This window comes from Hippoglossus stenolepis, chromosome 13 (genome assembly GCF_022539355.2).
Source record: "Hippoglossus stenolepis isolate QCI-W04-F060 chromosome 13, HSTE1.2, whole genome shotgun sequence".
NCBI classification, from domain to species: domain Eukaryota; kingdom Metazoa; phylum Chordata; class Actinopteri; order Pleuronectiformes; family Pleuronectidae; genus Hippoglossus; species Hippoglossus stenolepis.
The window spans coordinates 15,263,723-15,275,371 of NC_061495.1; the positions used below are offsets into that span (position 1 = coordinate 15,263,723).

At 44.6% G+C, this 11,649-nt stretch overlaps 1 protein-coding gene across 2 annotated transcripts; it reads right to left on the reverse strand.

Annotated features, from left to right (window-relative positions):
* Positions 1-1,276: 1,276 nt before the first annotated feature.
* Positions 1,277-11,231, reverse strand: gja5a (gap junction protein, alpha 5a). 2 transcript variants are annotated; one of them, XM_035175506.2, is made up of 2 exons: positions 10,833-11,231; positions 1,277-3,830 (listed from the first exon to the last, which is right to left on the reverse strand). In XM_035175506.2, the coding sequence occupies exon 2, from the start codon at positions 3,724-3,726 to the stop codon at positions 2,569-2,571; it is 1,158 nt and encodes a 385-aa protein (XP_035031397.1). In that variant the 5' UTR covers positions 3,727-3,830; positions 10,833-11,231; the 3' UTR covers positions 1,277-2,568. The 2 variants fall into 2 exon arrangements, with proteins under 2 accessions (XP_035031397.1, XP_035031398.1); XM_035175507.2 differs by lacking the exon at positions 10,833-11,231 and adding an exon at positions 4,924-5,194.
* Between the last annotated feature and the right edge of the window lie 418 nt (positions 11,232-11,649).

Here is an 11,649-nt window from a genome sequence, read left to right on the forward strand (position 1 = left end):
ACCAGGCCGGGACTCTTGTCTTACATGTCTAGTTTGGAACTCGAAAAATGTGAAAAATGTGAAAAATGGCCACTAAAGTCAAAATGGCGGGCTTCCTGTTTGGTCTAGCATATCTATCCAAGAGACTTATTTGTTTGTTATGAGAAGACACATGTCCCTAATGGTTTTTTGTACATGTCCGCAACTCGTGGTGCCGGGGCTGCCCTTTAGGGGGCGCTAATCAGTTATTTTACCACGCCCATTCCTTAAAACCATATAAATGTCTGCAGGGGGGGGCTGTTGCTACACAAATGTAGTTTGAGGGAGATAGACCCATGAACACGGAAGTTACAGCAATTGTGTCACAGCGAGTCGATGAACTTTAACGCCACGCCATTAATATGGCGTTTGACGAAAAGTCACAGTAATCTTATGCCTACATTATCAATGTCTTGAGACCCTTTTGACATAGGTTTGACATGGCTGCAGTCAGTAGATGAGGAGGAATACTTCCAAGTGTAAGACATGCAAAAAACAAGACATTTCCTGTTGCCACCAGGGGGCGCTGTGTTTTTAAGTCATGATTTCTGTGTAGATGTCATCAGGTCGGGACACTTGTCTTTCATGTCTAGTTTGGACTCGATTCGACCAAATATGTCCGAGATACAGAACCTCGTGTTTTGATGGCGTGTAATCAAACTTTGAGGCCACGCCACGGTCACACCGTGTGACGAAAAATCGATCTTTGAGGTAGTTTTCATCTCCATCTTGTTGTGATGACACGCATCTCCATATGAAGTTGATCTGATGAAAGCCCTGGGACAAGTACATCAAAGTAAAAATGTGGAAAATGGCCAATATGGCCACTAAAGTCAAAATGGCGGGCTTCCTGTTGCTTTTTTCCCATTGCACCTTTTTTGTTTGTCTTGTCATGATACACCTGGGCTACGATTTTTGTGAAGATCGGTGAAAGCTAACTGAGGGGCTTTTCCTTAGATGGCGCTGTTGAGCCATTTTTCCACGCCTATTTCAAATTACTCCAGAATACAATTACTTTTTGGGGTTTTGAATTCCCTGCAAACTTTGGTAACAATTTGAGCATGTCTAGGCCCCGAAAAAGCCCCAAAAGGGAAATACAAATCCTTCGAAATACAATAGGGCCTCCCACCGGAGGTGCTCGGGCCCTAATTAATGGCAGTTGTAACTTAAATTGCGCAGAAGACCTTCAAACATATAAGGGATATTCACCATCTTGTCCTATATTCTAAAATAAAATCACACATATTGAGAACAACAGTTTGACAGTTGATGATTTAATGAGTTGCGATGGGTTAGTGAAGACATTTGTTGCATAGATGTCTGTGAAACAACTGCAGTGAGCGCACAGCAGACTGATCTAGATCTCTGGTTTCTTAGCAGAATGATTATTGTGTGGATATGTAGGATAAAATGTAAAAACCTCCATTTGCAAGGATGTTCATTCACAAACTGCAAACAATAAGAACAGACAACAGAAATGAAATGAAACACATTCAAAGAAATTGACCAAAACATACATTGCATAGGGACAAATTCAGTATATGCTCAATGGCTCCAGGAGGAAAACAAGTGAAAAACATTAGTGCAAGGTTGCCACCGTGTGGCTGGATCATCTCTTAACCGCCGCCCATGCAGGACCTTCTCTTTTCCTTTAACTGGCTACATTCTCTCTACCACCTCTGCACAAGGCCCCTGTCTAACATATGAATAATGAATAAAGTTTCACACACACTCGTTCAGATTATTATTCTTCAGTAACATTTTCGTTTGTTGACCTGCAGGTGCTGTGTAGTGCAATCAGGTTACCAGGTCAACAAGCGGCTTCATTAAAAGTTACATGGCTCTTGGAACCAGTGTTCCAAGAGCCATGTGTTGGAAATTGAGTGTTGGAAATTGATGTTTTCTTAATCTATATATTTCATAAGGCACTTAACCTTCATTCACTGCAAATATGCAGCAAGCTTCACAGTTTATTGTACATCAAGTTTCTGTTTTCTTTGCATTGTGTAACTGTTGATTGTTAAATTCACAGGCTGATCCAGAATTAATTGAATAGTTGAGATGTGTGTAATAGTTTGTTTTATCATGAACGATTCCCTAAGTCCGCTCACACCAAGCGCCATGCAGCACGCCATTCTGGTCTCTTTCACTCCGTTAGTTTTTATGGTAAAACATAAAAATGTGCAATAGTCACAGGTATCACACCTGTTACCCTGTTCTCATTTCAACATTGTTTTCCTTTTGCAGTTTGGTTATCAGTTTTTTGTTTTTTAAATGTCTCTGCTCACAGAGCTTTCACACGTCAAGTTCACATGGTCCACTCACAGATCTCAGTGTGCCTTCATAATGTGGCTTTTCAGTCCATCTTCTGTAGCCTTCTACAGTCTGTAGGCCCGACTGCTAAGTGTCAGGCCCAAATGCCAGAGTTTGCGTAGTTAGTCAGTTCTTCTTCATTCAGAAATAAAACTTTCACAAGTCACTTTATCTTGGTTCTAAAGGTCCACCCCGCCCTCCTCTTCTTCCTTGTCAGCCAGTCTTTCCACACTCTCTCTACACTGCCAGGTCATCTTGGCGAGCCCGGCTGCTGCTCCCGCTGGTCTTGCTCAAGCGGCGTTTGTCCTTCATGTAGCCGGAGTGCAGCTTGGGGGATGGGGAGCAACTGTTGGGCATCTCCATGGGTGCCTGGTCGTACCTCATCCTCAGGAAGTCCTCCTCGTCCTCCAGGTTGTCGCAGCTGTGATGCCGCTCGGTGGCCAAGTTGACCGAGTTCTGCTGCAGCGCCATCCTGGTGTTGAAGGGATGCGAGGCCATGGAGGTCATGGGGTTCATGGAGCTTGGTGCTGCCAGGCACTGGCTGAAGTCAGGGGGTGGGGTGCAGGTGGCTGGGGGCCTCGGCGGGCCGATTTGCTCCAAGGCTGCAGATGCGGCCACTGTCACAGCTCTCTGGTTGTTCCTCTGTATAACTTTCCTGCGTACGCACCTTTGCATGCTCTTCCAGCCGAGGTGGTAGAGCTCCAAAATAGAGAGCAGCAGAGACACGCCGGCCACCACCAGCATGAAGATGATGAAGACGTTCTTCTCTGTTGGCCGGGACATGTAGCAGTTGACAGGGTTGGGGCAGGGCCATGACTTGCACAGATACAGTGCTTTGAGGAACACCCCATAGATCATGTACTGCACCACGACGAACGTCACCTCCATTACTGTACGGATCAAGATGCTTAGGACGTAAGTCTGCAGTAGCGCTCCTCTCAGGCGAATACGACCAATCCCATTAGATACAGTTCCCAACTGCTTCCCGCTCTCCTTCTGCTGGAAGTACTCCTTCTCCCCCTCCAGGTCTCCTTCACCATCACCTCCCCCTTCCCTCTCCTCCTGCTCCCTCCTCCGCAGCTTCTCCTCCCTGCGCACCGTGTGCATGGCATGCCCCATGTAGATGAGGGATGGCGTGGAGACGAAAACAATTTGCAGCACCCAGTAACGGATGTGGGCGATGGGAAAGGCGCTGTCATAACACACGTTGGTGCAACCCGGTTGTTGAGTGTCGCACAGGAAGTCGCTTTGCTCGTCGCCCCAGGAGGACTCGGCGGCTGTGCCGAGCACAAGGATGCGAAAGATGAAGAGGATGGTGAGCCAGACCTTCCCGACTGAAGTGGAGTTTTCCTGGACCTCCTCTAGGAAATTCCCCAGGAGACTCCAGTCCCCCATTGCTGCTCACAGGCCTAGCACACACACACCTGAGACACAGAGATCAGAGAGGGAGGAGAGAGGGTTCAAGATGAGGAGGTGGTGGAGGTGAAAAGGTGAAGTCACTGGGGTGGAGAGGGGACGGAAGAAGGGAGAGAAGGAAAAAAAGATAAATACAGTTAATCAGTCATAGGCATCTGTAGGTCCTGCGCATTCCTGCTGATGAAATGACCTCGGCGTATTTGTGTGTAGCATCATATACATAAAAATAGCTTCTCTGTCTGTGAATTGCTTGAGGACTGGACACTATGGCATGAGAACAGTAATTCTCCCATGAGAGAGAGAGAATGACACAGGGAGGGAGGGAGAGGAAGTTCAGAAGTCACATAAAAGTAAATAATCGAGTTGCTTTAAGAAAACATATTTGATATTATGTTATGTGTGTTGTTGTTTTTCTAAATTCCTTCTTTTCCCATTCCAAATTGCATATGACAGACAGAGGTTAACTGGCCACCGCTGGGCAAATCAAAGCGGGGAAACTTTGTCCTCTTAATGCCGTGACCCTGCCTGAGCTCCATCTGGCCTGTGGCACATTAACCAGCAGACGTCACTCACAACGACAGGACTTTGATATCCACTGCAACCACGAAACCCTCCTACGAGCCGCAAATCAAAACGATCTCAAAGCATCAATCAGACTCCTCCATCTATGTGGTGCGTGTCTGTCTAAGTGCGAGTGTGAGAGTTTGGGTATGACCCAAACATGGCAGTGACAGTCTCGGCCAAGAATTACCCTATAAGGCAGTTCACAAGACGGCTTTATGGGCGCCACAAATGACCCCCGATCATCGAGGGGTTAACAAAAACCCATCAACCTCCACTGAGGGACGACCTAGGACATCTATATGCACCGTGTTGATGTACCTACCTACAGCTTTTTACTATGCGATTAGAGCTCAAAGAGCAGACGAGTTGTAACATAAAGAAAGAACGGCTGAGAGTTACAGTTTGACAGGTTTTTCCAACACGTCACACACATCTGAAGTTACCGCCCTACACGGCAAAGCCATAGAACACATATACATTCCTCAATAGCCGTGTGTTAAGACAAACTGGTACTTTAATGGTGTGCCAGGTACAGGAGAAGATACACAGTATAAGAATTAAACTAACAGAGAGTGAAAAAAAGCCAAACAGGGAGTTGATGTTATCTCTTACCATCCCTCCTCTCCCTCCATGTTTGATCCATAAGCGGCCGCTTCCATGTCCCCACAGAGATCCTGCTAAATAGTCCACTGTGTGTGCAGGGATCTGAATTGCCTGCCCGGTTACATATGTGTGTGTGTGTGTGTGTGAGAGAGAGATGGTCTAAATGACCATGACCCTCTGTCTGTCTCTCTGTCTGTCTCTCCCCCTCCCTCTGTGTCTCTGTGAAGTATATATATGGCAATAAGATGGAAAATCAGAGCGTTGTGCTCTTTATCTGTACAACATGGGGAGGTGGCAAATAAAACACCCCCGCCAGAACATGTGGGAGAGGAAACTCCATCCACGCCCAAGGCTGATAAACGCCGGTGCACAGCGTAGGAAGGTCGGTGGTGTGACACTTGTTTTCCAGTATGCACCTAATACCCGCTAACTGGTCACAGTTGGAGACCAGTTGGACGCTCAGTTTAGGGAATTGGGAACTGAGGGAACTCGCCAGAGGCTTGACCGGATAAAGCTCATGATCTTTACTGGAATAAATCAGAAACAGAGCGAGAGTCTGGAGGGGGAGGAGGGTGAGGTGTACAGCCTGCACAATAACAGGAGGTACACATTAAAATGGTCATGTGTTTTTTTATCTGATATTACTGACAACGGTTTTCCGCACTTACTCAGACCCTGGCAACAAAGAAATCTCTTCCTGGACTGATTCAAAGTTCAAATATGTGATGTGAAATATCATCACATGCTCCTGAATGTAAAATATGCCGCTCGGAGAGTGTGTATATCTCCACCAAGGCAATGCACGATCTTGCTTTGTCAAATGAACGGGAAAAATATCTGTGGATCTTCCCGTTTATCTGGATCCATTTATCTGAATGTAATGGGTTCTTCCTTGGGTCAGGCCCATTACACACCGCCCCATAAGGTTTCAAGGAAATCAGTTCAGTATTTTTTGCGTAAAAACTACCGTACGGGTGATCACGAAACTTGGTGGAAAGGTGTAGTGTGGGTAAAGGCTACCGTTACATTTTGGTGGGGATCTGGATCAGGTGGTAGATCCAGGAATTTACAAGTATTTTCACTTTCACGTCATTTTCATGTATATTTAGGGGACTGATATTTACGAGTGTGTGCAATTTGGTGCAGATCCAAATTAAAATCCATATAGACAGTTTAAATGGCTGTGGCTGTGGCTGAGGGGTAGAGTGGTCATCCTCCAACCAGAAGTTTGGCGGTTCGATCCTCAGTCTTCCCCATCTAAGTGCCCTTGGGCAAAATACTGAACCTCTAAATGGCCCCCTTATAGAATTTGAATGTAAGTGGCTTTGGATAAAAACATCCGCAAAATGACATGTAATGTTATGTTAATGTAGTTTCATAAGGGGACTGTTGGGACATCATACTTATACCAATACAATATAAAAACGATAAACAGAAGCACTATAGTCGTGGGAAAGCGCTAAACATGACAATATGAGACCTGCCAGGAAAAAGGCAGCTGTCTTCGTCTCCGTCTCTTTCCCTCGACTACCCCTTCCTGTTCTCAGAGGAAGCAATCTCAAACAATATGATTTCCGAAGGACAAAAGGAACAAGGTATTAAAGGGAGAGGGAGGGGAGGTTGAAAAAGCTGCAGCCAAGAGAACCTCTCGGCTCTAAAAGCACATTTTTGCCACCACTGTCTCTGCGATACCTGCACTCCAGTTGGCCTTCGGAGAGACCGGCAATAACCAGGGATTTACTGAGACACATCGTGCCCTGTGCTGAGCCGTCTGGTTTGCCTGTGGAGCGTCCCGGCTGTCATATTTGTTTATCATTTCTGTGGTAGAGTAAAGGAGTAATGGACGATCTGGTTATGAGGCGTTCAGAACGGTGAACTGCGCAAATGGAGCATATTGCACGTCTGACTTATGTCTATTGACGTTGATCCCAGCGTCATGGGATGATCTCATGTGGGTGTCACGTTTCGGAAAGGTGTTGTAGAGATATGATAAACTGGTGTGACAAAGTGACAAAGCGGACACTATACGAACTGTGCAGCCAATAATCGCAGTGATTTCACCACTTCACGGTCAAACTGGCCCCAGTGAATGTGGCTGTGTTTGAGTCTCCGTTCAGATGCCTACTGACACTCAGCTGGTCTGGACGGCGGCCAGGCAGCTCACGGAGGGAAAGGGAAAGAAAACGCAGCCACTAAACTGCGCCAGTGTGGAGTGACGGCTGCTGCAGAGCTACAGGAATAAAGGCAGTGTGTTTTCTCTACCCTGTAGCACAACGATAAATTCTCTGGCCTGCTGGACACGGTTTTACCTTAGAGGGCAGTGACTCTCCTTCAGTGTGGGATGAGACAGCACCTCAGGCAGGAGTCTAAAGTTTTATAGGAGCGTATCACGATGTGTTTTACTGCACAGTTGAATGTGAAGCGCATGTTTCAGGTATGTTAGTGTCCTTTTTATTTGCATTTCCAACATTTCTAAGTCTTAAGTTTGTAGTTCACAACAGAGAAGTAAAATAAAAGCTGGAGATGAGTTTAAACAGTTGTGTCCCCTACACTGGTTCCCCTCCGCCTGCAGTGAATCCACAGACCAGGAACAACAGGGGGCAGGGTTGATTTAAACATCCCCTCAGTCATGTACAACTTTCAGCTCCATGTGCCACGTTTGACAGACTCCGGCTCCTCATCGAGGACCAGGATACAGTGCCGTCTCCACGTCGTCCTCATAAAAATACAGACAATTAGCCGATGGCGGTGTACGTTTCCTTGGCCTGCTTCCCTTGAACGTGTGTTTAGACAAACATCAGTGGAAGGAAAAGTATTTGCACCATGTTGTGCATCAAGTACAGTTGTGTTATTACATGCGTGAGAGGATTTGCTGGAGATTGAGTCGATTTTTTGGCAATCGTCCATCACATCTCAACGCGCCGGCCCTAGAAACCACGTTGTCTGACAAGTGAATGTACTGTACTCATTAGAAAGAGAAAAGTCATTTATTTCCCCCCAAAAAAATGTCAACAGTATTTGACATCTTCTAGAGGGAGATATTTGCTCTCACAGACTCACAATGGAGGGGCCCCTGAAGTTGGGATCTAAAAATATATAAGAGAGCCAAATTTGGCGTGGTGGCCTCAGGAGATAGACCACTTTTAATACTCCATGTTCATATTACTGGCTCCAGCTCAGGAACACTTCATTTATTTGTGTATTTTAGGGAACTCCATTGCCGTGCGTTTATCACAAGAACTAGTGTAACACCAAAATCATGTTGTGTTGATTTTTACATTTTTTCTTACTGATCACTGCTGGTTTTTTAGGGTTTAATATTTTTGGGAAAACTTGATCAGAAATGCCAAATCTCTCAGTCATCACCACTTTAGGTAAGATAATGTTGGATGGGCTTTTTAGGAGTCTAGAGGGGAAAACAATCCTGCGATATTCATCTTTAAACTTAATGTGTGTTCTTTCTTTTAAACACCATAACTACACAACACGATCCAACAAATACTTAATGTCCGAATCCACAAACTGCCTCCGAGCCAGATTCTGCTTTGCTCCATTGTTTGTTGTCTAAGATATAAAAACTGTACGTCGCAGCTCGTATTGAATGATCCCAAACAAGGAGCCCATGTGCCAGCAGCTCTCAAACAAAAATATCTTTGCCAGCAACACTTAAAGTCGCAGCGTTGTGACAGCTCAGCAATGTTTCAGTGGAACAGACACAGCTTGAGCTCGAGGAACAAGTCAAACCAAACCACACGGCCGCTCGATGCTCGGTACACAAGCTCCGTCAGTCTGAGTTCAAATCAACAGATCTGCACACAGGATGCCAAACATACCCAGAATGTGGCTCAGTGACTTTTATTACCACCAGCCCGAGGGATCAATACTGATTTCTGGGCTGAGGCATAATGAAGAGATTGATGGGGAGAACTGAGGCCTGTTTATTGTGTTAGAACAACTATTTGCACTAATTTGTTAAAGTTCAAGCGTTATATTTGGAGCGTGGCTCTCAAACTTGAACTGCTGCTCGGTCCCACGAGTGCCGGCATTACGGTCAAGGATGAGCACGTTTAAGTTTAGCTGTATCGGGTCTGGTCGAGAGGGTGGGCTCGGGCGAGTGTGACCTACAAAGTGCGTCTGATGTGGGCTGTGGGGGAGAAAACGTCCCACTCGTGTGAGTCACCTGTCGTCAAGCCCTTACAGGCCAGCGTGGATCTAGGCTGCCATATATCAGTCACACCAGCAGAAGCCGGCGGGCCGATGTGCTGCCTGCTACCTTACATGGCTGTCTGGCTCTTCATCTGCCCACATACTGTACACAGACCCACAGCCCTGCTATGATCCATTGTTTCGCTGCATATGGCATTACACTGGAGCTGTCAGGGGAGACAGCTGCAAGGGGTTTTCATGGAGGAAAGATCTGTGTAAGACGCGTGCTGACTGAAATATCTGGATTGCTGCTATTCCTGGAGATTGAATGATAAAAACCAAAACAAATATCTAGTCTATCATTTGAAGTCTATCTTATTTGTGATGAAATGTAATAATGTACGTATTGGATTATATAGCCAGCAACATCATCTGGCTATATTGCTTTTTTTTTAATGAGGACTCTTTATTCACACTATTGCAACAATGCTGATTTAATTTTAGTGTCAGATTGTCCTCAGTGTCAAATAGAAAAACTTTGGCTCTGGCTCAGATTGCTTGTGTGCAACTAATTTGTCGTTACTCATTTAAGCAATGATCCTTTTGTGACACTTTAATGGCTTTTAAAACAAAGTCTTGAATCAGGTCACTTTTACGAATCTATTTTTTGAGAAGTGGTGGATTATTAACATTTTTAAAATTACACTAACAGCGTAGATAAGTAGTCTGAGGTATGTGCACTTTACTTGAATGTTTTTAATACTTATCCTCAATCTCATTTCAGAAAATACATTGTGTGCTTTTTATTCCACTATATTTATACAACTATATTTGATTTTTGATTTTTTGATGATTGATGTTTGTTATTTAGTAAATTATACCACTCAAGAAATAGGTAAATGTCAAACTATAACATTAAATCTGGTAAAACACTGATAATCAAGTGTTATAGTATAATGCACGACAGATCTGCAGACATTTAATCTACACATAGGGAATACGTTTAACTAAACATATTGTTGATGACACTTTATTTTAGTGAAGCAACATTATGAACACAAGGTTTTACTTGTTATGAAGTATTTCTACTTTGTCATATTGATACTTTTTCTTCGGATTTTTTTCCTTCTGACGTTAGGTTTTTGAATAAAGACATTACATTCGACATATTCGTGTGCGGCTTTCACCTCCTTTGTCTTTTTGTTTACCTGTGAGCTGGCAACCTTCCTTAATAAAAGTAGGGTTTTCTTCAGTTTTCCAGCATTTTTCCATAATTGGCTGATTGAGAACTTGATTACTTTTAGCCATGCATATCATCAATTCAGATTAGAGAACAGCAGTATGACTGTATGCCTTAGTTAGAGCCAAAACACATCTCAATATTTAATACATTGGAATATTACGGTGGTTAAGAGACAGGATACAGTCTCTCGGAGTCTTCCTCCAGTTTGTACACACTGCAGGTAGCTCTGTCTTTTAACGTCTCCACTTTGTTTGAATGTATTTGACTCTTGTGGGAGTTATGAGGAGAGAAGGCAAAGCAGGAGAAGACAAACAGAGCTAGATGAAAGAAGTGGGAGCTAGTGGGGTGACAGCTGTACCTGCCTGGACGACAGGGACGATGCAAACACACACCAGGCCTCTGAGATACTGTGTCCTGATTCCCTTAGAGACTAATATAGTTTTGAAAAGGGATGCTGACAGCGTTTACCCAAACATCTGCATTTTTTTAAGTCTTTTAACTTTTGTGATAAGTTCATTTGCTTTCTTACCTGCTGTTCTGCTTGAGGGTTATCTGGGCGGCTGCTTCTAAAGAGGTAGAGGCTCCATGTCAGAGGCCCTGGTGAGATGAGTCTTCCTCTGGACAGATGGCAGGTGAGGACGAGTGTGATGGAGGGACCACCTTCTTCTTTTGAACAATGACAGGAGCTGCCTCTCGACGACGGTGTCTGAGCTCAGTGTCGTCCCAAAGCCAGACTGTTAGTCAACACAGGGGGCACGAGAAGAAAAGCAGGGGCATCACGAGAGTCCCCCCCCCGTGGCCCTGCCTTCTGTCTCCTCCTCCATCTCCTCCTCCTCCTCCTCTCTCCCCCACCACCTCCCTTTTTCTTCTTACATCCCTGGTGCTCTATTTTTTGCTGGGAAGCATTCTCCGGCAACAGGGCAGGAAGTGGAATTGTTTTCTGGGATCAATGGCAGTTCCACTCAGAGTAAACTTCCAGAGGTCTCCTATTTACCGAGTGCTCCTTTGCACTTATACCGCACCAGGCACAGTGAAATCCCTGTAAGGAGAGAAATCAAAGAAATAAATATTTAATTCAGAGACTGATTCTTATTTTTCAAAAGGTCGATGATGTGTTTACTTAAGTTTTGGGGATTTCATTCTGAATAAAGTTGAAACTAAATCAAACTGATGAATTAATGGAATAGAGGTACTAAAATTGTTTTTTATTATTATTTTGAATCATAACTGTTTGGGTTTCCAGAAGCTGAAAATAAAGACAGAAATAAAACGTATATATTACCTCAAAGCCTGATTTCTTCTCTCTGGGCTCTCTCCTGCTCCTCTCAGGGCTCGTGTCGTTCTGA

Bases quoted from the DNA above. Each gene is read 5' to 3' on its own strand.
- gja5a (XM_035175506.2), bottom strand. From the start codon at position 3,726: ATGGGGGACTGGAGTCTCCTGGGGAATTTCCTAGAGGAGGTCCAGGAA.